This window comes from Pipra filicauda, unplaced genomic scaffold (assembly GCF_003945595.2).
Source record: "Pipra filicauda isolate LSUMZ 115617 unplaced genomic scaffold, ASM394559v2 scaffold116_size3395265_pilon, whole genome shotgun sequence".
NCBI classification, from domain to species: domain Eukaryota; kingdom Metazoa; phylum Chordata; class Aves; order Passeriformes; family Pipridae; genus Pipra; species Pipra filicauda.
This window is the reverse complement of record NW_024103618.1, coordinates 1,980,643-2,005,792: the sequence shown is the minus strand read 5'-3', so window position 1 is coordinate 2,005,792 and position 25,150 is coordinate 1,980,643. Positions and strand designations below refer to the sequence as shown.

General features: G+C 41.1%; 1 protein-coding gene across 2 annotated transcripts in view; it reads left to right on the top strand.

The window, feature by feature from the left end:
* The first annotated feature begins 945 nt into the window (after window positions 1-945).
* The window catches only part of TEC (tec protein tyrosine kinase), a 47,207-nt gene continuing 23,002 nt past the window's right edge, over window positions 946-25,150 (top strand). Inside the window, exons 1-2 of one of the 2 annotated variants that reach the window (XM_027717745.2) lie at window positions 946-1,010; window positions 15,305-15,487. In XM_027717745.2, the coding sequence (XP_027573546.1) occupies window positions 15,350-15,487 (138 nt within the window). In that variant the 5' untranslated portion in view covers window positions 946-1,010; window positions 15,305-15,349. Of the gene's footprint in view, window positions 1,011-15,281; window positions 15,488-25,150 lie in introns of those variants that run through there. The other variant, XM_027717744.2, reaches the window with a different exon arrangement.

Genomic DNA, 25,150 nt, shown 5'->3' with positions numbered 1-25,150 from the left:
AAGCTGAACAGAAAGACATCTGTGTTGATCCAGCTATTACACACTAGTCACAACAAAACAATTTGCTTGCAAGCAGTATAGACTCTGCTTGCTTTCCTCTAGACTGACAGTTAGAAATGTGAGAGATGTATTTCCAATGAACTTTACGTTACTCTCAATGAGGTTTTGCAGAGTGACAATTTCCATAGGTCAGGCTGGGCAAAAAGAAGGAGGTAAAAAAGACAGCCTGCGCAACATCTCACTACAGACCCTGAAGCCTGAAGTTCAACCTAGGCACCTGATGGGTCCAAAAAAGCCACTTCAGTTATTCTGGCTGTAGATGAGTGTCTGAGGTTTGGGGTGGCTGGATGCTACTCTTAAGTATGGATAATTATGAAGGAAGGCATTGTCACCCCGGGGGCTACCGGGGCAAGAGCAGATCTGTGAAGGGCATTAAAGAAGAGCAGCCTTGGGGTGAACAGCCCACTCGGGATGGGGGAGCTCTGTGCCCACCGTCTCCCTACAGCCCAGCCCGCAGCCCCGCGAGCGCTCACACTCACTGCGGTTTGGAACGAGAAATGTCTGACCGAAGCACCGCTTATGCACAATTTAAAGCCAGCTGGTGCCAAGCACCTACATTTTGAGGGAGAGTTTGCAACTGAGCTGTGTAATTTGCCTTTTTCTTGTACTTCACCGACACGATTCCGGGCAGCTTCCGCCGGCTGCGTTGGATGTGAGACACCTTCTCACTCGAGCTTCTCGCCGTGCTGCACCTGCCCCGACCGCGGAGGGCGCCCTGGACGGCGGTGCCGCCCGGCGGGGAGCGGGGCCCGCGCAGGAGCCGCCCCCGCCGCTTCCTCCGCCGCTGCCCCGCGGGGAGCCGCGCTCGGCGGGACGGCGAGGAGGATAAAGAGGAGGTGCCTTCCCGAGCCGGAGCGGGGCACTGCGGTGCCTCTCTCCCTCCCTCCTTCCGCCTCCTTCCACGCCGCCGGCGCCAGGGTTCCTTCCGCGGCGGCGGCCGGGACAGCCAGGTAAGGCAGAGCCGGGGCTCCTCGCAAGGCAGAGGGGCCGTTCCTTCCTCCGCGCTCACAGGGACCTCTCTCGGGGGGTGCCGGATCACGGAGCCCACCCTGCAGCGGCCGCTGTTTGCGACTTCAAAAGTGTGGGCACCACAACAGCAGAGGGACCGCTTCCTCGACGTCGAGGTGTCACTGGGACCTGTAAGCGGGAGCAATGACAAAAGCTGCCTTTTAAACCTTTGCTTAAAATTGCTGTAATTTGTGTAATATAAGGGTTGTTATCTAGGCTATCAAACGCATTTGAAAGCCAACATTGCTGAGTATTTCCTTCTTGATGTGACTTTCTTCTCTCCTTACATCCACGTAACCACTGTGCTCTACTAAGATTGTTCTGCCTCATCTCAAGGCAAAAGTTGCCTTGTGTGTGAGTTCAGTCATCCTAATAATGCCCCCTGCTTTCTATCCAACAGCGGGGTTATCCTTTCTTGGCGGTGAATGCTCTTACAGTCCTTCGTGCTGGGATACAGCATACCTGCTGCTTGTGCAGTAAGTGACTGGACTTGCATGGTGCTTTTCTGCAGCCTTCCTTTCTGCACCCCTGTAACTTGGAACCGGTAATTATTTGTAATTTGTAAACTGAGCTTTTAGAGTAGGCATGGCCACAAGCTCCCTGCTTGGAAGGATAGATGGATACCTTACTGTGACAAATGTTAATCTGAAATACTTAGGATTGTTTTATGAGTCAAATAAGCGAGACTGTAGCTTGTGCAGATGGAAAAACTGACTGTAGCAGAAATGCAGATAAAAAGGTGTGTTGTGCGTACTTGCTTTGGGAGCATTTGTTTTTATTTTAGAGTAAATGTTGCTGGTACCTTATTTGACTGTCCCACCTTTGATAGAGGGTGAAGTTTCATTTAATTTCTCAGAACCCTCCAGTGACTGGAAAATGGGTTATTACTTACTGCTGTTATATAGATGTTTAGAGTATTTTGGGCAATCAAAAGCAGCACACATACAAACAAGCTCCCAGTTAACTTGACAGGGTGCCCGGAGCGACTTTGCACATGCTCCTCTTACCTTTTGGCACACCAGCTGTGCTGCTCGGATCATGGCACCTGTGCAGAAGAGGCCCTTCAGGTGTCCTGGTCTTGTTTCCTGGGTACTGCTCTTGTAGGTGGGGAGGTAGCATAGGGTGTTACTCGTAGCCATTTGGTGGTTATGGTTTTTAAGGAGACTGCAGCAGGAAAGAGCCCAGTTGCTGTCAGAATCTCCTCTAATAGTCTTCATGTTTTTCTAGGTTTTATTTTATGTGTTTTATTTATTGAGAAATTATGTCTTATCATGAAATAATCACATTTATCTCTGCATTTAGTCCTTGATGAAAGGGTGCCTTACACATTCCTCTAAATTTCTGAATGAATATTAGGATTGTTTTGAACCAAATGATTTCTATGTGAGCTTGTCTGCTGAAACCACTGAAAACAGAGCAGTATGGTTATATTTGGCATCTTTTGTTTTAATAAGGTAATGTCGAAGGTGTGAAAATCAAAAACATACTGCCAGTTAGCTCTCTGTCTTGAAGGAACTCTAGTTCTCAGCTGCAAGACCTGATTTTATTAGCCCTTCAAAATTTATAGGAGTGCCACTTTTTTTTTTGAATGTTAATATAGAATTTTAAAGTCTTTGAAATCTTTTTTAATTTATTGATTGTGAGGCAGCTAGAACTACGTCCTACATTAAGTCACATTTTAATTCTTAGCTGTAGGCATTCTGGATTTTGCATTGCAATGTATCCAGTAACCTGGCTGACTGCCTACAATGGATAAAGAGAGAGAAAAATAATAGAACTGATAAAACAATATCAGCTCCATATTTTTTCATTTTACCCTGAAACAACATTGTATTCAGATATGCCGTGATAGTATGATATCCTGTAATTAAAATTAAAATAACTGGGAAGTGGTTACTTCTACAAAATTGCTTGGAAGCATCAAGAATATTCCCCTCCACCAAATGGAAGTGAAACCTCTTGTAGATTTAATTCCCTCTGTGTTGTGTTAACTTATAAACTGCATACAGAAGATAAGGTGCGATGGTGTAAGTTTCATACAAATATTTATACCTCAAATATGCAAAACATGTTCTGTTTTTTAAACAATAGAAGTCTGTGCTGCCTGCTGTCAATGCAAAGATCATGGAAAATAATATTTAGCTTTTGTTAACCATTGATGTCTGAGGTGTTTTTCTACTTTTGCATGGTTTGAATTTTTTTCATTAAACTATTACCTATTCACTGCTGAACTTGGAACTGCGCTTTAAAAGAGGGCAGGTTTGTGTATGCAAAAAAATCAGTTGTAGCAGTCTACAATGGCTCTCCTGCAGAAGGAGGATAAGGAAATACCACAATAAAAAATGAAAGATATGGAAAGCAGTACTTGGACAGAGTGGAGTACAGGTTGGCATGGTGAAGAAGGCCTAAGGTGTTAGATTTTTTTATGTTTTAAAGAACGTATGTGCTCCTGAAGTACATGTATCATATATTTTTGGATTTGTGCTACCTATATTTTTATTATTATATAGATGCATCTATTTCCACACAATTATCAATACCTTGGCTAAAAATTGTCAGCAATGATCAGTCTGTTTTTGCACCATGGAAATTAGAATGATGATGTTCATTAAATGACCTGTGGATACCCATAGTTTCCTCCATTATGCAAAATGCAAGGGAAAGACTCTCACTACATCAGCTGCATCCTGACTGATCTCCTTCCCACTGCAGAGGTATCAGCTCAATTTACCCTCATTATCTGGCTAGGGCCTCATGCTAGCACTAGGCATTAGATATATACTGATACAATGGGGGCACAACTCTCTAGAAACCAATGAAATTGCACCTGTGTTTCAACAAATGGTCAATTGGGTCTCAAGAAAGTTATTTTTGTTAAGAGGGTGTTACTTCTAAAGACAAATCATGAGTTTACTCTGCTACCTGTTAGGCAGAGGAGCATTCTGCTGTCCTGCTTCTGGTCTTTTTTTCTAAGTGTATTTTCTAAAGGAAAAAGCATTAGGAAAGCAAGCGTTGTGCAATTTGAGGGAAACTAATGTTTGGGTGGACACATATTCCTTTTGTCTGGTGAGATAGAAGAGGAACTGGGGAGCAGAGGCTTGTGACTCACCACTGCCCCGTGGCCATTACAGTGCTGGCAGTTCTCAGTCATCCCCTGCCCCGGCTGAGGCACACAGGCTGTGATTCAGAGTGAGGGAAAATACCATGTGAGATAAAACCTTGAAAAACAGATAGATAATTTCTGACATTTGGGAAGATGAGTCGCATTGTAGGAGGTGCTTTGCAGGGAGGGGAGAAGGTTTTTGCAACTTCCTGGGCATAGAGGTGGGCTGGAGTAAGGAGAGATCTGTTCCTTGCAAGCACTGTGAAGTGGCCACTGTGTTCAGATAGGATTGTGAAATCTTGGGAAAAAGACTCCTGGAAGTAGATCTGTCTATCATGGGCAAGGTTTACCTTTCTTAGGAAGAACAACATCAGCTAGGAGCAGTCTTTGGTTTTGACAGTACTCAAACATTTAGGAGAAAAAAGATATTGCTGAAAAGATATGTCTTGGTTGGATGACTGTTCTGTAGTCTGAGTGGTTCAGTGAAGATCATGCCTAGCTTGGTGTGGTCCAGCCTTGGTATGGTGGGCAGGAGACATGGTTTTCCAGGGCCTGCTGCAGAGAGAGGAGTTGCTCTGAGAGAATCTGAGCCTGGCCAACAGCCGATTTACAAGAGCTGTTCCCCATCTGCTGAGGTCAGCCATGTAAATCAGCTCCCGGTGACTGGAAGAAGTGTTTGGCCATGTTTGCAGTCACAACTCCTCTTCTTAGGCAAAGCACCAGGCTGCCAACTGGGCTACCCTATTTCAGCTCTTAAGGTAAAAATCCTGTGCAACATTAAACAAATGCAGGAAAAAGAAGAAAAAAACCTGTAGTGTGCTGAGGTATGTGGGACCTGGGCAAACTCTTTCTTGGCACTCTTGCTTTTCCTCATTCATGCAGATCTGTGAATGGGTGCCACTTTGCCACCCATAGGGTATAACTTCATGTATGCTCAAGTAGGTCACAGCTGAGTTTCCTGTCAGGAGGGTTTTTGTTCAGCCCTGTGCCTATTACAAGCTGTGATCTGACTAACTTTTAAGATCTAGGCCTTGTTTCCACCTGAATGTGGGGCAGCAAAAAATGGCTTTGGGTGGTAAAGGAAGCAGCATCTGGGCAGGAGACTGGGACCCTACCCTTTGAGTGAGCACACTGTATGTTAGACTGGGACAAATTCCTGACCATTTTTGTTTATTAAACAAAAAAAGAATCTTGTTGGTTTTTTTTTTTCTTCTCCACAAGATAGCCACATAACTTGCCATCAGACCCAGGTGATATCTAATAACCTTTTGTTTTAGCTGAATGTTGTAAATCTGTCCTAGGCAGCCCTGTGCACAAATCTTATCAGGTTTGCTGTGCTAGCCTATGGGGTAGGTGAGATAATCATAATACATAAATTCTTAACGTATTCGAGGTTGCTTCTTGTCTTGGGAATTACAGGGTGTCCTATATCACAGGCTCAAGCTCCATATCCTGGCAGAAAGAATAACTGTGTGTGTTTTCCCTGCCTCCTCTCCCCAGTTATGAGCATCTCTTTCCAAGTGAAACTGCAAATCAGATCAATTCCCAGTGGCGTGGTGGGAGGAGCAGAAGAGAGGGGGCCTCACCCACTTTGGATTGTGTGACCCTGTGGGAGTCTGTTTTATCACTGAGAACTTTGGGAGAATGACAGGTGAAAGGCTGTGGGGTGTGAGAGCAGTGAGAAGAGGGCCCTCGTTCTGTTTCAGGGGCTGCAAATGGCTCCTCTGTCACCACAGTGGCTTTCTCTTCCTACCAGGGCACTCTCACCAAGCGTGAAGGGGCTTGCAGTTCTCTGATTAAAAAAAAAAAAGTAATGGGCAAGCAGCAAAATTCCCTCAATTTTGTTTAGTACTTTTCTGCATCTTTTAAGCTGAAATTAATCTGAAAGTCAGTGTGATGCCGATACTCCCCATGAAAACCTGAGACCTAGCCGTAAAGGACTGTCTTATCTTACCTTTGCAGTGCCTTAACTTTACTCCTTGTGATTTTGACCTCAACAGGAGTAGACTGTGGCAGCCCAATTTCTGGTGATGCCTCTTCTGTAATATCCTTATGTCTCACTGTAAGTAACCAGAGTGGAGTTTGATACCATCAAGCATTAATGACCATGTTGCATGTCTCAAAGACTTAAAACTGAATGTTGTTCCTTGAGACAATAAATGTCTTGCGACACCTGACAAGTGCCCTCATTCCCTGTTTAACTCACAACAGTTGAAACAGCTCAACATCTGAGAACTGACATCGAGAGCAGAGTAACAAACTGCTTTGCTAGAGATGCTCACTACCTTCCATTAGCAAGAGGAAAGGGAGAACATGAGACTACAGCACTGTCTCAGTTGTGTTTATTTACAGATTCAGTAAGAAACTTTTCCCCTGAATTAATACTTATATTTTGATGTGAGTGAAGTCCTTTGGTACTCCCTGTTGCTTAGGCTGCACTGTATGTGAAAAAAAAATTCTTTAAGGTCATAGCCTGGCTTTTCAGTCCTGTATGTGGAGACTTTATTAGTAAGTGGCTGAAATGCAAGTAAAAGCAAAGAATTCTTTAACTACTTCCCATGCGCAGGCAGGTGTTCAGCCATTCCCAGGAAAGCTGGGCCCCATCAGGCATAACAGTTTCTTGGGAAGACAAAAGTCATAACTCCAAACGTCCCCCCTTCCTCCTTCTTTCTCCCACTTTATATACTGAGCCTGATGCTATATGGTACAGAATATCCCTTTGGTCAGTTGGAGTCAGCTGATCCGGCTATGTCTCCTCCCAGCTTCCCATACACCTCCAGCCTCCTCACCAATGTGGCAGTACAAAAAGCAGAAAAGGCCTTGGCTCTGTCCTAAAACTGCTCAGCAATAATAAAGCCATCTCTGTATTATCAACCCTGTGATCAGCACAATTTCAAAACATAGCCCCATATTAGCCATTGTGAAGAAACTTAACTCTACCCCAGCCAAAATCAATCCACATAACAGGGTAAGAGACTCTGGAATCATAAGATAAGAATGCTGACCTTGCGAACACCACTGCTTTACCAGCTGTGGGAACAGTAGTACAACATCTCAGCTGAAATGTGAATGGTCATTTATTTTGTGTTCAGTCTCTTGTCCTTGTTTTGTAGCGGAGGGAACATATCCTGGTGAAAACGATATAGGGGAAACTTGACAAATGGGAACTTGCAGTATTTCCTGTTCCCACTTACTGCCTTGGGTTCTGACCTGTAACTTCAGATATATCAGCACTGTCTGTTGGGGCTGGTCAGTTGCTCAGTAGGTGCGAAAAAGCAACACTTATCAAGTGACCTTATAATACTACCTAAAAATGAAGACTTTGAGGGTAAATATATCCATTAGTCGACGTGAGATGTGGCCAGTACTTCATCATCTGAGTCATCTTCACAGCTTTTTCTTCAATAGAAATTCCCCAGTTTATTATTGAAGTATTTCTTACTGGGCAGCTTCCATGCCGTCTAGAGGGTGGAGAACAAGTAGTTCTTTAGTAACTGGAGAACAAGTAGTTGTTTAGGGGAAAAAAAGTTCTTGGAGTGTTTGGAAAAAGAAGTAACTGAGGAAGTATTAGTCATTCCCTGTGTATAAAGCCAGTCATAATTTGTATGTATTACAGTCTTTTAGTTAGACCATGTCAAAAGAGTGTCTTGAATACTAAAATAAATTAAGCTTATTTTTTGTGTAATAGATCACATGCTCACCTGAGGTTGTATAACATTTGAAAAAACTAACTCAAATTGTGAAGAAAGTGAATTAAATGGACTTCTTTACTATACTTAAAAAGAAGGATACCCTCAGACACTGTTGATCTCTTTCCTTTTTATATTTTTCTTCCCCATAGATGTGATTTGTTTTGCTCAGATTTACAGTTTTGTGTACAATAGCAATTGTCCTCCTGCTTGATGGTGAGCTTTAGGGTTCCTAAAGAGAGTTAGTTCAACCTCTGATTTAATAGAGTTTTTATTTTTCCAGCCCTCTAAACCTCTGGCTTCCTGGAGAATTAGGAAAAGCTTTAGCACAAGCATCGCCCATTTCCTTTGCCAATTTCATCTTTGCCTGTTTCTTTAGTAAGTGGGTGTTACTGTTTCTCTTCCCTTCTTATCGGCAGGGGATTTTTGGAAAAAAGGCTGAAGCAGCAGCTCTGCTTTATTAAAAGTCCACCCAGTCCCACAGGCCAGCGGGGTACTGGTGGAGGAGCCTTGGTCTGCGTAGAAGCGAAGTATCTGGACTGCTCTTCTGGAGCTTCTGCTCCTCCAAACCAATGCCATGCCAGTTTGGAGATAGTTCTTCCATTTCTCTCTCTAACACTACTTTGAAAAAAACTTACCAGAATAAAGAGAACTGTTTCCTTTCGAAGGTACATAACCATGTAAGGGGGACCATATATATATGGTATACCATATGTCTCTTCCCAGTTCAGACCCTGACCTTCCCTTCCTGTTCTTACTTTATCTTTTACCTCTTCTCTGTCAGCTGAGTGTCAGCTGTATTTGTACGAGTAAACCAAACCGATATTCTTCACCAGACCTTTATGCTGCACAAGTGAAGAAGCAAATCTCTTTGTGCTCTGCCTCATCTGGCCAGCTCAAATTCCTTGCAGCATCCTGAAGTCTTGGTGATGGCACCACAGAGGGCAAGAGCTGCTGAATGTCATCAGAAAATTAAGTCTGCCGTTTCCACTCTGCTTTATACACCGTATTTAGAATAAAATAAACCTGAGCCACAAAGTTTGTACCTGGTAAAGTCTGCCATCTCCTTTTTAAGGGTTAATGTCAAATATTGATGTTTCAAAGTCTTTTTTTGTGCCTTGCTTTCATGTGTCCCAAACTAACTTTCAGCTTTATTGTCTTGCAGCAAAGAACATTACAAATGATATAAAATGAAGGCAAAATAGTCAATGCAAGTTTATAGATATTACAGAGCTTTATGTGGAAGAAATAAGAAAAGCTATGAGTACTGGGCTCTAGAGGAATGAATAAAAATACAAGAAGTTGATGAAGATAGTGAAAATTGATCATTCCATCCTTTGTATGGTATCCCATTATTTGGTTGCTAACTCAAAGTTATTGCTAAATAATTTAAAGAAAAAATGCCCATGTCACCATATTTTCTATATCATGGATGGTAATAATGTAATTTTTGTTTCATAAAGCAGAGGTTCCTTTCCTAAATAATTTATTCAGGAAGAAGGTGCACTATAAAACTGTGAAAGGATAATGTAGTAATTGGAGTGTATTGCTTACAGGAAATCCAAGTAAAGAGCAATAGCTGAGTTTATAAATGATTTGGAGACATGTACGTGTCATTCTCCTAAATCATCACTGTAAGGGGAAAGAAATCCTTTTGGTGCTTTTACTGCTTTTCCTGAGCTGTTCTGTGCACTTAGGCTCTACTTGTCTTTTGCGATGGTTGATGAGTTGATCCTCCAGTTTGGTGTGATGAACCACCTTGGTGCCAACTGACCCTATCTAAGAGGGACCATCATTTTTCATCATTGTTTTCTCTGCTTACCCCAAGTACCTAAGTTAGAATGCTAAAAGGAAACAAATGCTTGTATTTTGTAAAATGTAGTGAGCCTCTTTCCAAGGAATTTTGGAAAACTGGTTCTAGTTGCAGTAAAATACTCCTTCTGTGTGCTTACATGAGTAAGTTTCTGCTGAATAAAGGATATTTTGCAACATCACGTGGTTATCTCAGAATCTCCAGTCAGAGTTGTCACTGAGTTGCCCCTTAGCCTGTTTACTTTTTAATCTAAATTTAGTGCAGGCAAATATGAATCTAATTTTTGTAGGGTTTGCTTAGATATAAAATTAGCCAGTTATTGTTTGGCTGATTTTCAAAAAGAGACTAAGGTTTTGCAAACCTTTGGGTATAATTTTGAAATTTATTAGAAAATAGTACCCCAAAATTGCATTTCTCTCAATTAAAAAAAATCCAAACTTGCATATGATAGAAGTTTGTTAGGTTTCTGAGAGTCTATTGTTAAAAAAAAAAAAAAGGAGAAAAAAGTAAATATAAGTTGTTTTTTTTTTACTTCTGCTTTTTCTGGCATATGATATGTTCCAAATATCATGATAGTATTTTCCCCCTCAATTTGAATTTTAAAATTATGACAGATTTTGCTAAGTTATATTTCTTTTGTATTTGTATTTCTGTGAAATTTACTTTTCAAATAGGCATTAATAACAGTTGTATTTTATTTTTTTGGAGTTTGAATTTGCAACCTTAAATATAGGGCAAAAACACAATATATTTTGCAACCCTTGCTTACACTGAGTAGTAATTATTCAAATAAGCCTGTGCTGAATACTTATGTACATAAATATTCACATGTAACTCAGTTTGTAGTTTCGTGATAAAGCAACAGAAGCTCCATCAGAAAAAACAGGGTAAGGAGTTCTCCTTTTGTTCTTCCTTCTGTCTGCACTGTTTCTGCTCTCTACCCAGAGCAGCTCATGTTGCCTGTTCACTTACCCCACTGCAGCCATTTGCAAGGACACAGTATGACCTTGATCAGCAAACTTATCTGAATTAATTTAAATGAAGGAGGAAAAAATATTCTGAAAGACTTACATATTTGAGTCAGAATTACAAGGCACCACCTGTGTATTTAAAATCGACATTTTGATACTTTTAAAAATTGAATTAGTGAATAATGTATAATTTTTATTAATGTACTGCCCTAGAATATAAGTTTTCAATGTTAAATATACAGATCTGGAATTGCTACTGGTTTGAATTGATGTGTCCCAAATCTGAAAAAAGGTATTGTGCAGGATGCATAAAACCCAAGTCAGAAAGCTGAGGATGTTGATTTGTTAGAATGGGCATCTTGAATGCTCATCAGCTTAGCATTAAGACTTTGCACTAAAGGACCCAAATTCCTGGGGAAATGTTAGTATTACTAACGAGCTGTTGAAATTCAGAAAACAGTTACACCTTAATTTTATTTTTGTTTTGAGCCACAAACAAACGTTTCCTGTTGGTGTTTGGTTTATGGCTGTTGTGGTGTGTGTTTTTCAGAGTGCCTTTTTTCTTGTGAACTCCTCCATGACTATGTGTGATACAAAGCTTTGTGCCATAAAAAGTGACAATACCTTATTATATTTGGGTCAGAGAAGCCCTGGTCAGATTGGGATGCACTTTCTCTTTTCTATTTACCAGAACTTCCACTGGGACTTTCATACATTTATTGAACTGTTCGAATGTTGCAGGTGCTTACCATCCAACCAGCTTACGGTGACTAATTGTTTCAATAAACAAACACAATCCAGGAGCTGGGAGTGGGAACCAGAAGATATATGGGTAATGTTGAAACACCTGAGCTTACCACATCACTTAGTGCCTCAATTTTCCCTAGTGAAAACTGGGAAAGCTGACATGCATAAGAAGCTCTGTGTACAAATGAAAATGTACTTTGTGCACCTTGACCAATATTGACCTATCAGATTTATCTGAACAGTTGTTTTCATTTGTTTTAAGAGAGGTGTGTGGTGACTTCGTGGCTCTATAGGTGAATATTTGTATAATGTGAAGATAGTGCAAGTTGATGCATGTATTTCGATACTTAAAGTTGAGAATGTTTTCCCACCCTAAAAAAAAGCTGAGAATCTGTAACTCTTTCTGATTTCAGTCATAATTCTGAGTCTTCAACATCTCTGCAAATTAGATCATGTTTGTTATCATGTTGCTAAGGTTGGCAGGGAACAGGGCAAGTTCTTGGCAGAAGTCATACTGTTAAAAGTTTATATGGGTGTCAGCATGAAATTCCCACAGCTGTTTATAACAAGATAACAATGTGTCACGCAAACAGCTTCATGTTCTGAGGGATGTCTGGGAACAATGGAGTGTTTGGGGAGGAAGTGTGCAGAAAATGTCTAAAGCTGTATTGAAGAAAAGCAGTGACATATGGATTTGATAAGTGGCAAGGGTGACTGTTACAGGGGCTTCTTAATGGAGTATTGGAATTTTGGAAAAGAACTTCCAGAATAATGAGTGGGGGTGCAGTTGTCCTGAGCCTTATTTATTGAAACAGAAATGTGTCTGGAGCCACTGACTTGGAAATAACCTCAAACAAAACAGCTTTCTGCGACCAAATGCAGATTCAAAGGCTGATCTTGTGACCTAGGAAACTGGTTCTAATCTGCTGAGATCTCCATAGCAGGGCTAATTCAGTGTAGCAACCTGGTACAGACACTGACCAATTACATTGTTGGTATTTTTATTTTTTAACCCCAGTTTTGTCAAAAGGAATTTTTTTCTCTTGTGTAATGTTAATGTGACCAAAGAGGGCTGATGGGAAATAAAATATTTTAGCATTATCAGTATTGAGAAATCATAGTTAATTTTGCATCCCTCTTGCGCTCTCCAGTGCAGCAGTCTAGGGATCTCTGAGATCACAGTTTCTAAGATGAATAATAATTATTTTTTCCTAAAGTGCCAATCGAGAATTTTTACTATGGAGAAGAGAATAATTGTTTTGAGTAGGAGAGCCTGTGATGGGAACCCTTAAAGTTTTGTGTGCATTAAGCTAGTGTGAAAGTTAATACTGACTTTTAATTTTTTGAACAGTGTTTGTATTTTCAGTTTGTGGTAGTATTCTTCCTTCCACAATTACCTTTAAGATTGCCAATTTATTTTTAGAAGGGCAATAAATCAGAATTGGACCGCTTTAGTAGTTACAGAATATATTCAAGACGATTACTATTAAAAAAGATCTTGCCTTCTTCCCAGCAATATGATGTGACCAACAAAATGTATGTGTGTATACATATCAAAAGAAGAGAAATAACAAAGAGATTATTGATAGCAGTCACAATTTCCATTCCAATTATAGTCTTTTACTTATGCATCCTAACCTGGTCTTATTTTATGGTTCCATGTAAACTGCAGAGTAATTTTTTTTAGCGTATGCAGAGATATTCATTGAAAAGAAAAGGATATTTTAAAGCAGGGAACAACTACATCCAGCTGTTGAAATGGCAGGAGTATGGGATATGAGAGCTTAGCCAGGTGGTGCCATGGGCAGGGCTGGCAGAAAGTGAAAAAAAGGGAAAGGGAGAAAAGGATTTCTGGAACAGCTTTTCCACAGGCTCTCCCACACCTTTCATTCCTACCTCTGTGCCACCTCATTTGATGAGTCCATGCAGGCAGCTGTCTGTGCTGCATGATGAAATGTCTGGTTGGATCCCTTCCCTAGCTTGCTTCCCAGCCCAGTGGGAGGAATGCTTGCACCAGCACAAGGCAGGGTGGCACAACAGGGCGGCGGTGAGCAGGTGAGGGAGAAGGTTGGCTGTGTCTAAGCTGGCATCATTGCAAAGAACAGAGAGATTGCCTGACAATGTCTCTGGCAGGACCCTGTAGCCAGATTTGCAAACAAAGTAACTGTGGGTGAGATTTTTTTTTTGTACTCCTACGTCTGTGCTACAGGTATCAGCCATGCTGTAGAACTTCAAAGCATCTTGACGTTACTGAGGCGACCAAAACTATCAGAAGTAAATTACTTGATTTTGATGGTCAGCATGAAGTCTTTCTAAACAGAAGATGAAGGGCATATCCTTAACATTTTTTGAAAAATAAACTTTTGTTCTTTGTTTTTAAATTGACGGCTTCTAAACTACCATTTGTGTCTGAAAATTTTCTTTAATAATTGGAGTGAGTTTTCAAAATTACTGTACTGATGCATCTCGGGCTCAAAGGCTTATAGTAAATGGGGTTATGTCAGGCTGGTGACCAGTCACTAGTGGAGTTCTCCAGGGCTTCATCTTAGGCCTAGTGCTCTTCAACATCTTCATAAATGACTTGGATGCAGAACTGGAAAGTATACTAAGAATGTTTGCCAATGATGCTAAATTGGGAGGAGCTGTTGAAGGCAGAGAGGCCCTGCAGAGATACCTTGACAAATGAGAGGACAGGGCAATCGCCCCTGTATGAAGTTTTAACAAAGACAAGTGCCAGATTCTGCACCTGGGATGGGGCAACCCTGCATGTACATACAGGCTGGGGAATGAGAGGCTGGAAAGCAGCATTGTGGAAAGGGACCTGGGGGTCCTGGTCGATGGCAAGTTTAACATTAGTCAGCAGTGCCCTGGCAGTCAGGAGGGCCAACCCTGTCCTGGGGGGCATCAGGCAAAGCATCACCAGCTGGTCGAGGGAGGGGATTGTCCCGCTCTGCTCTGCACTGGGGTGGCCTCACCTTGAACATTGTGTGCAGTTTTGGGCTCCACAATATAAGAAAGATATTAAGCTGTTAGAGAGCATCCAAAGGAGGGCAATAAAGACAGTGAAGGGCCTTGAGGGGAAACCATATGAGGAGTGGCTGAGGTCACTTGGTCTGTTCAGCCTGGAGGAGACTGATGGGACTCCTCATTGCAGTCACAGCTTCCTTATGAGCAGAAGAGGAGGGACATGCACTGATCTCTTCTCTGTGGTGACCAGTGACTGAACCCAAGGGAATGGTCTGAAGTTGTGTTGGGGGAGGTTTAGGTTGGGTATTAGAAAGAGGTTCTTCACCCCAAGGGTGATTGGGTATTGGAACAGGCTCCCCAGGGAAGTGGTCACAGCAGCAAACCTGTCTGAGTTCCAGAAGTGTTTGGATAATACTCTCAGGCACATGGTATCATCTTGAGGCTGTCCTGTGCAGGGCCAGAAGCTTGACTTTGATGATCCTTGTGGGTCTCTTCTAGCTCAGGATATTCTATGATCTTCAATTTTATATATAGAACTCTTTTGGAAATGGCATGTATACATACACAGACCTTAGCAATTATAACTTGTATGCAGGTTAGGACTTTGTGGTAAAGAGCACAGAGGTATGCTCCTGTTTACCTGAAGCACATTTCAGACTTCTCACCCATATTTTCTGTGACATAGGCTGCAGTGTACCTTATTTCATCCCAGTCACGTACAGCTTTTGGCTTCCTGGGAATGCGCAAGTTCAGACCTCAGCTGAGCAAAGCCTGAACTTTTTTGTCTAATAATTAACTTCTGTAAACTTCCAGATGCTGACAATGAGCTCCAGCTTTCTGTATATTCAGGCAGTTTCATTTACAAGTAGAAGCTCTTTTTACTACAGAAATCTCCAGCTCTGTGATCCTCCAGAGATGTAATGATTTATTCCTCTCGTCTTCACAGGAATTGATGTTCAATGGCTAGAAAGAGAGCTGACAAGGGGCTGAAATGAATATGACTACTATCCTACAAGAGATTTTGATTAAAAGATCACAGCAGAAGAAGAGGACTTCCCCCTTAAACTACAAAGAGAGGCTTTTTGTACTTACGAAGTCTATGCTAACATATTATGAAGGTCGAGCAGAGGTAGGAGGCACAGATTTATACTACCAAGTACCTTTGTTCCTTTTTACTTTTTTATAATATTTGCTTTTTTCCTACTATATGTCATACTGTCATGAGCAGATGGGGGAAATGGTCATTGGCAGGAAGGAATGTGAGCTGCCATTTCTCTTATTTACAACGTAGAGTACCTTTGTTCCTTTTTGCTTTTGTATAATATTTGCTTTTTTCCTACTATATATCATACTGTCATGAGCAGATGGGGGAAATGGTCATTGGCAGGAAGGAACGTGAGCTGCCATTTCTCTTATTTACAATGCAGGTTGACAGAGGTGTAGATAACTTATCTGGTAGTCAATTTGAACCGGTTCTCAGAGCTGTAGTACATTGCCTGGATGGCAGAAATAACAGAAAACAGCATTTATAGCTGGTCATCAAGGCTGATTTCTTTCTCCAGAGAGATGAAAAATCACTGCTTTCACAAAGTGGGAAAGAGATGGAAAAACTTAAAAATCATAGTTGCTTGTGGCTGTGTTTACTGTGAAGGCAATTACTTTAACATCTGGGAATTAACTGGATTCAAACAGGAGGAGCATTTGATAGGAGCAGTGCGTTGCAGACCAAGTTCCTCAGAGATGAGATCCATTAGAGTGGATCATGCAACCTAATGATTGAAGTGAAGCTGGAAATAGTTTATCTTTAACCACACAAACAATTCATCCCTGTTACCACTTTCTGTGTAAATTCAGTTACACAAGAAGTAACTAGTGTAAACTGTGCAAATCCTCAGACCAGCATTTTTTCAAATGAGCTCCAGACTCAGTTTCATCAAGGTCACCTGCCCCCAGCATGCCTTGTCATATCCTTAGTGCTGGGGGTGCGATTTTCCACTTAACTGAGGCTCCTTTCCATATTTGTCACAAATGGCTACAAAAGCTAGGGTAACATGCTGTTACCAACATGTTGAGAAGCCATTTAACAATAAAACTTAATGGAGACAACCCTACAACCTCTTGTGTTGGCTGTTTTACCTCTAGTGAAAGAAGAGGGTACAGGAGAGAGCTAATGCTTACTAAGCATGTGTCTCTGCCAGACCTTGTGGTTGCACCAGAACTGAATTCACCATGCTGTCAGGATGACAGCAGTCGGTGTAGCTGCCATTCTCTGACACAGTCAGGGATTAAGAACAAGATCATAGACTGGCTGGGGTTGGAAGGGGCCGCTGGAGGCCCTCTGGTCCAAGCCCTCTGCTCAAGCAGAGCCACATAGAGCTGATTGCCTGGGACCAGCTGGCAGTTGAATATCTATGTCCAGATGGCTGTTGAATATCTCCATGGATGGAGTTTTCACAACCTTGCTGGGCAACCTGTGCCAGTGCTTGGTCACCCTCACAGTAAAAAAAACATTGTTTTCCCGATGTTCAGATGGAGCCTCTTGTCTTTCAGTTTGTGCTCACTGGCTCTGGTCCTGACACTGGGCACTGCTGGAAATAGCCTGTCTCTGTCCTCTTTGCACCCTCCCTTCAGGCATTTTATGTCTCTCTGGATGGCACCATGACCCTCTTGTGTATCAGTCACTCCTATTTTGGTGTCATCAGCAAACTTGCTGAGGGTACAGTCTGCTCCATCATCCAGGTCATTAAGGAAGGTATTGAACAAGACTGGACCCCTGGGGTACAGTGCTGGTTATGGGCCTCCGACTAGACTTTCTGCCCTCTGGGTCCAGCTGTTCAACCCTGGAGTATGAATTAGTGTGTTTTTACTGACTGTAGAGTTGAGATATGTATGCTTTCCCTCTCAGAGAATAAAGAGGTGGGGGCTAAGAAGCCCTCTTAAACATGTCTTGCATGCTTATCTTGTGTCAGCTCATGTTCAGAACAAATAGAAATCTAACAAACAGGTTTTACAGGTCTACTTGTCACCCTTTAAGAAGTTACCAGTTCCAACTTTCCCCTTCCAGCTTTCCTGATCCTCTCCAGGTTAATGTCCTCTGGCTAAAATACCTTTCCAAGAGACTGACTTGTGGATCTGTCTGAGAGGGGGTTTTAACTATCAGTTTTGTTTGCAGTGAGATGGAGTAGGGCTGCCCATAGTGCCCTCAGCTGAGGAGGCAGTAACTTCTTAAAATGTTCCAGTTTAAGATACAGACAGTTGGGCTGAGATATTATGCCTACACTAGGCCATCAGTTTGCTGTGGAAACAGGCAGGTTCATCTCATCCATGTCCTAGCCTTGCTAGCCTCCCCCATTGACTTGAATTGGACCTGGCACTTCTTGGAACCCATACTGCTCTGAAAAATATTGCTAATCATAGAATGGCCTGGGTTGGAAGGGACCTTGAAGATCATCTTGTTCCAACCTCTGCCGTGGGCAGGGACACCTTCCACTAGACCCGGTTGCTCAGAACTCCATCCAACCTGGCCTTGAACACTTCCAGGGATAGGGCATCCACAACCTCTCTTGGCAACCTGTTCCAGTGCCTCACCACCCTCACAGTAAAGCATTTTTTCCTAGTATCTAATCTAAAACCCACTCTCTTTCAGTTTGAGTCCATTCCTCTCTGTCCTGTCACTTGTAAATATCTCTCTCTGTTTTTCCTGAAAGTTCCCTTTAGGTACTGGAAGGCCACAACTAGGTCAGCAGAAAGATATTTGATCTGGTTTTATTTTTTCTGGATTAGTGTTCCGCTGGGTTAGCAAGCTGCATAAACTGGGTGCAGGATCTAACAAGCACCAGAGGCTGTGCCAGGCAGTGGAGGAGAACAGGATGCTCCGATTGTTGACATCAGCAGGTTGCTGGACTGGCTCAGTCATGACACATAATTTTCCAGCCTAAAACCATTTTTATTTTCACTGTTCTTCTCATTTTAGATTCTTTTAAACATTAGTCAGCATTTTATTTTATTAACAATATTGTTTGAAAATAATGAGCTCTGATCCTAGAGAGGCATACTGAATATTTTTTTCTGTTTGAAAAAAAAATTACTGTGTGACTAAGATCTCTGTGACACAGTGGTAGTTATTCCTTTATGTCACTGGGCAACTTAAATGGATAAAATGTTTGGGGGTTTTATCATTTGTTTGGTTATTGTTTGTGGGTTTTTTAAAGTCCGTTACAGTGGCATTAAATTTACATTTACAGTAAGACATGCATATTTTGGCTGAGGTAATTTATATAAAGGGGAAAAAAGTTACTAGAGATCAAAATAATTCTTCCCCCTCTGAATGGTTGGGGGTTTATTGCTGAAATAAAAGCGAATACTGTTTGAATTTAAAGACATGACAAATGAAAGGATGGGTACAGACTGATCTCATTTTGGGCTTGGCGATATTCAAACTCCAGATTGGTAAAATAAGTGTGGAAATCCCAAGCCAAGAGGATCCCACACCCTCATTTTAATCCCATCACTGCAGTAGTAGCAGTCTGCCAAGAGTGGCTGAGTTCTACTCCTCTAGGCAAGTGTATGATTCCCAGAGTGGTTGTTGGCCAAGCTGAAGTATTTTCTTTTCTTCCATTTTAACTTCTATGGGAGTTCAGTAAAAAGTTCAAGAAAACCCCAGGGTTTGTGGGCTTGTGAATAATCATACCCCTTCTTTTTGAACCAAGATTAAACTAAATCTCGTTAACCAGATTAGTCAATACTCAAAGTGTGGGCTGGTCAGGATTGTAAATAAGGTGACAGAATTAGATATTTGGTATGTCTGATGACAGAAATGGAACATTTATAGCAACAGAAAGCAGTCAACCATAACAAATATTGTTCTTGTAAACACTGCTGAGAGATTTAATTGTACTTTGCAGCTGGTAGTCAAGCATCACTTACTCTTTGACCAAAACTGCACTTTATAGAAGCATTGTTTGTTTTGTTCTATCCTGTGTCCTGACAAAGTGCCATATTACCTACTTGGAGCAATAAATTATTATCTCTCAAACATGACTACAAGCAGCAGGCTAATCTTGTTTTAACTTGCTCATAACCAATTTAAATCTTTCTATATGTGCTTTCAAGCAGATCAGGCTCCCTGTCATGGTACAAAGTGCCCACAGTGAAGCTGGAACTGCACTGCTGCTATGAGAAGGAGAATTATAGTTTCTGCATTTAGAAATATTGCACTACTGTAGGTCATGGAGGAGGTGTGTGAACTATCGATGGAGCATAACTACACAATTGGTGAAGAGGCTGAATTTCGAGACTGATTTCAAAGTACAGAATCCTAAGGAAGGAGAGTCCTGGTTTAGGTCACCTGTGCAAAGCTCTACAATTATGATTGATGCAATGAGAAGCCTACTTTGTGTAGGAAGTCAGTAGGACCTTGGCTCTTATGGTTTAATTTCTTCTGGGCATTATGCTGTTGGATAAAAAAACTGAAGAAATATCACTTTTAGGTTTGTTAAAAGGATGGACGCTAAGAAGCTTGAAAATAAAGATACATCAGGAAGAAACTTGCCTTAAGCATCATGGAGATGAGCTTTTACTGTCAGTAAAGAGGAGTATTCTGTTTAAGCTGGGATGTCTTCTGGTTTTGTTTTGATTTTTTTTTTTTTTCTTTTTGGTCATGAGTTCTGAGAATCAGTAAGTGTAACTGTTGGGGAAATGCCATCATTGCACTATTGAGCAATATTGGGCTAACAATAATTACAAGTATATAAAAAGCTGTGTTAATATTGTTTCATGAAGCCCTTAATGGCTTAGCTGCTGTCATTATTGGAAACAGTATTTTCTGTATTTTTTTCCTTAATGTTGCAAAAGTGGCTAGTGAAATCTGAATGTGATGGGTTCCATTTGTAATGAAGATAAAAGTTCATTGTAGTAAGAAATAACTCAATTGGTCTCCAAGCACAGAGTACTGGTCATGAATGTATAAAAATAGGGAAGAAGTAAAATATCTTCCTATTCTCAGTATGCAGATGTACTATAAAACTGAATACACTACAGTCAGAAAGACTTAAGATATGTACAGTGTTCTCAAATATGCATTGTAGACTTACCAAGCCAGCTTTAAACACATTTATGTAGACAGTAGTAACTGTGGCAATTTGAAAGTGGGGGCTGGTAGGCATTTTTTCACAAACTGGCCCTTGCTCTTGAGAACTGCTGCACTATTCTTACTGGTGTCAGCTGGAGTAATTGATTGCAGTGCAACTTCTCTGGATAATCTGGTTGTATAGCAAGGGCATATAGTCTTCTAAAGAGGAAACACTAACTTGAAATATTTAATCAGAAAATCTCTTTTCAATTTTGTGTGGTTTGAAAGCTCAGTATAATACTTCAGGTGTGCTTCTTTTCATTTTCCTGAAGTATTTTCTTCCAAGAAATCAAAAAAATACTAATCAGTAGGAAATTAATAAGCAAAATTAAGCAATTTTGAAGTGAACCTACTTGTTTGAAAATCAAATATTTCATGAAGTAATAATAATAATAATAATAATAATAAAAAATCTCATTTGGAATGGCTTTTTGTATTTTTGAGCAGCAAAAAGTTAGCTAAGTTTTAATATGACTTTTTCCAAATTGCTAATTTCATCTTGACTGGATTGCAGGTTTGAAATCCAAGGAGGCATTTGTGGAAATAACAGCACATGTGCATGGCCCTAGGTTCATTTGGCCATTTTCTGTTGAAAGTGACCTCGTATCTTGCATATTCAGTTTAAAATCTCTGGACTTTATTTTCAAAGGATTGGTGCATTTACACTTTCTCTGTGTCTGTTTGGAAAACCAAACCTTAGTGTTTAGCAAGGAGTCCACCTTATCACTGAAATTTGAAATACATCAGTAAATGTCAGCTGAACAGTGGCAATTGAAAGGAAAACTCACTTTACCAGTATGCCTGGTGGCTGGTGCCCCACGCTGCAAGTGCCCCACACACTCCTTTGCAGAGTGGCTTTGCTGCTGCAAAGAACAGCGTCATTTATTCCTCTTGAGTTAACCAGTAGGACAGACCACACAAAAATAGCACCCAAGCTACTGTGCCCGTCAGAATGGTCCACCAAGTACTCGTGGTTTATCCTCTTTCTCCTTGTGAGGCAGTAAGTTTGACTGTTGTGAATTCTTTCTCAATGAATGTTGAGAAGGTATCTCTGAATTGGGAGAAGATGATGGGGCAGTCTGACAGCCCTGACTGGAGCAGGCTTACTGCTTCATTAAAGAGCCATCATAGTAAGTAATGTGTACTTCATACAAGTTTTAGTTAGCTTATGCTGACAGAGCATCTCACTTGAACTTAAAAGTGCCACCAGACTACAGGTTTTTGCTCTAGTTGGCATTTTAGGCAAGGGAAATTCTTTGAGATGAGGGAAAGATAATAAATGTAGGTGTTAAAGTACTTCTCATCAGTGGAGCAGTTAAAAGGAGCTGGTTTGCGCAAGTGAGATGTCCTTCTAGTTTGTTGGTTTGAAAACTTTTTGTATATTTCTCGTGAGTGTGGTGCTTCCTCAAAACTGCCACAGATCTGGTTATAATTTCAAAGATTCTTATCAATGCGTGGACTGTTAGTATCCTTCATATCTATTGAAGCTGTGGAATGTTCCCTTTCACCATAGTATTTCTCTGTGTCTCTCATCTTGCTTAGCAGTGATACTCTTTAGTTTGAAAGTGTGCTGATGTGTGTGGTTTGGTTACTGTCCTCCCACACATAGCACAGCTTGCTTGCATTAACCTTTCCAGCCCACAGCAACTTGCACTGACCATGAGTCTGGAGCTGAGTGTTTATTAACACTAAATTTCTTTAAGCTTTAGTGTTTTTATTGTTTGCTCACGTTTACTGTATGTATTACAGTTCACAGCAATAAATGGTTTATCCTGGATTTTTCGCTTTCAGACATTATAGGCTTAATCCTGGTCCCTGTGGTTACCCTGCATGTGTTTGGAGGGACAGAGGTCTGTGGTGTTAGAGGGAGGACAAGATGGGGGAGACTTAGTGCTGCAATACCTGCTAGCTCTGGAATGGACGCACAGAGGATATTGGATAGCCCCTGATGGAAAACGTTAAGAGTCTTATTTAGAAGGATGTTTCTGTGCAGTCAAGTACAAGGCGGCTTTCTGATGAGCTGATCTTGGGAGGTGCAGAATGCTCTTGTCTTCACTGGAAGTAGTGGTATTTGCCATCAGGATCAGACTTGCGTGAAAACTTTTTTGTATAAACAGCAGAACTGTTACAACTAACAAAAAACAACCAGGTTTTAAATGAAAAAGGCAGAATAAAAACTTGAACATTCTTGGGAGTTGCTCATTTTGATAGTCTCTTCCTAAGGAAAAAAGGTTCTTCTCTAAGAGTTGTGTTTGGTTCTTGTAATTTGAATATAGCGGAGACAGAACCTATTGAAATTACTGTGGTGATATTTTAAGGAAGGAAAAATAAAAGCTCTGGGGCCCACTGTAAAGCTGCAGGTTTCGGGGTAAAAAATTGTGTAATTTCATTGCCACACTGCTCTTGCGCAAATACTTCCTATGGAGCATAACAACATTAGAGAATTCCAAAAAGCTGTGCTACTTACTTTTTTTTTTAACAGAATATTGATACGTTCTACTGTTGTTTATTCCTATAGTGCTTATCCTTTATTATTTTTAACTTACTTACCCTGATTTAGGTGATTTCATTAGTCATTGCGTTGGTGATTTAATTATTTTATATAAATGAAAGCACATTAAAATGCTTCTGATCACTTACTCTTGTTTTTTAATGTAAGGATTTTTCTGAAATGAGTACATTGACAGAGCTTTTTTTGTTCCAAGTCACAGGTCATAATGATAGAGCTTTCTTAAGGAGAGAAAGATAGAGCTTGCAAGTTTGCACAATAAATTTTTTCTGTCTAGTCCTGGAAGAGGATTGTGAGTTGGCTGCTGTTTCCCACTTAGGAAACAGAAGTGGATATACACTTCCACATGAATCACATTGAAGTCCTTAGCTGTACTTACTGGAAATTTTAAGCAGGGGCAAGTGAAAACTGTTCAAGTCAGAGAAATAACTTAAAACTATTCATGTGGGGGGCAGCTTAACAGATGCATGGGAATACTCACTTGTAAAGAGCAATTCATAAAGAAACTTAAGTTGTAAAGAAGTTGGTTATGTTGTAGTAATGACTCCCTGTTCTCTATAGCATCCAACAAAAGAAAGGTCAGAAAAATCAGACATAGGCGAAGTTGAAAAACATAGGTTGTAGTTGTTGAGACACAGACAAGACATGGGTATTTACCTTATGACTAGAGTGGATCAGTCTTTAAGGCATTAAGAAGGAAGTGCTGGAAGATAAATGAGAGAAGGCTAGAGAAGACGTAGTTTTAAAAGAGTGCAAAGGAGAAGCTGAGAAACTGTAATCTATGAAGATAATTTAAAGAAAAGTGCAAGAAAAACCAGGCTTGTTGAAATTACCTGGAAGATACAAAAATTGCACATCAACCAACGAAGAAACAAAAAATAATCTCAGACATTTCTACTCTTTCTGCCATGTGGTAACAAGTCTTGTGGGTAGCAGAGAAGAAGCAGATATCCTGTGTTTTCATTCCCATAAGGGTTTTTTGACAGTGATGTATGACACATTTTCACATGTACTTCACATTAGAAATTACTTATAAAAACCTAATTTAAATCTGATTGCAGAGCACATGGGAAGCTGGTACAGTGTTGAATAAGCATTGGTGTCTTGTTTTCAGATTGAAAGCTTGTCTTGAATGGGGTGTCCTGTTCTGCATTGCAGTATTTTCTCTAGTGATTTTGTTGGAATAGAAGCTTGCTGAGTTCTCAGGTGACATAAAACTTGAAGAAGCATTTTAAAAAACAAGTCTAGAAATCCAAGTGGTATGTTGGGATTAGGTGTGTGGTGGGTTTGGTTGTTTGCTTTTTTTGTTTTATAGAATGTGATTCAATGTGGACAAGTGCAAAAGAGACCAGTGTTATTTAATATCTTCATTAATGACATAGACAGAGGGATTGAGTGCACCTTCAGCAAATTTGCACATGACACCAAGCTGAGTGGTGCTGTTGACACACATCATGCCATCCAGGGGGACCTGGACAAGTTTGAGAAGTGGGCCGTGGGAATCTCATGTGGTTTTACAAGAACAAGTGCAACCCCCAGTACCAATACAGGCTGGGGAATGAACAGATTGAGAGCCCTGCCGAGAAGGGCTCGGGGGTGCTGGTGGATGAGAAGCTGGACACGAGCTGGCAATGTGCACTTGCAGCCCAGAAAGCCAGCTGTTTTCTGGGCTACATCAAAAGCAGATCAAGGAGGTGACTCTGCCCTGCTACTTTAGTCTGGTGAGACCCCACCTGGAGTGCTGCATCCACCTCTGGAGTCCCCAAAACAGGAAAGACAGGACCTGTTGGAGTGAGTCCAGAGGACAGCCACAAAGTTGATAAGAGGGATGGAGCTCTTGTCCTATGAGGAAAGGCTGAGAGAATTGGGATTGCTGACCTTGGAAAAGAGAAGGCTTTGGGGTGACCTAATTGCAGCCTTCAGTACATGCAGGGAACTTACAGGAAAGATGAGGGCAAGACTATTTATAAGAGCATGTAAGTGACAGGACAAGAGGGAATGGGTTCAAATTGAAAGAGAGTAGGTTTAGATTAGATATTAGGAAAAAATTCTTTACTGTGAGGGTGATGAGACACTGGAACAAGTTGCCCAGGGAAGTTGTAGATGTCCCATCTCTGAAGGTGTTCACGGCCAGGTTGGATGGGACCCTGAGC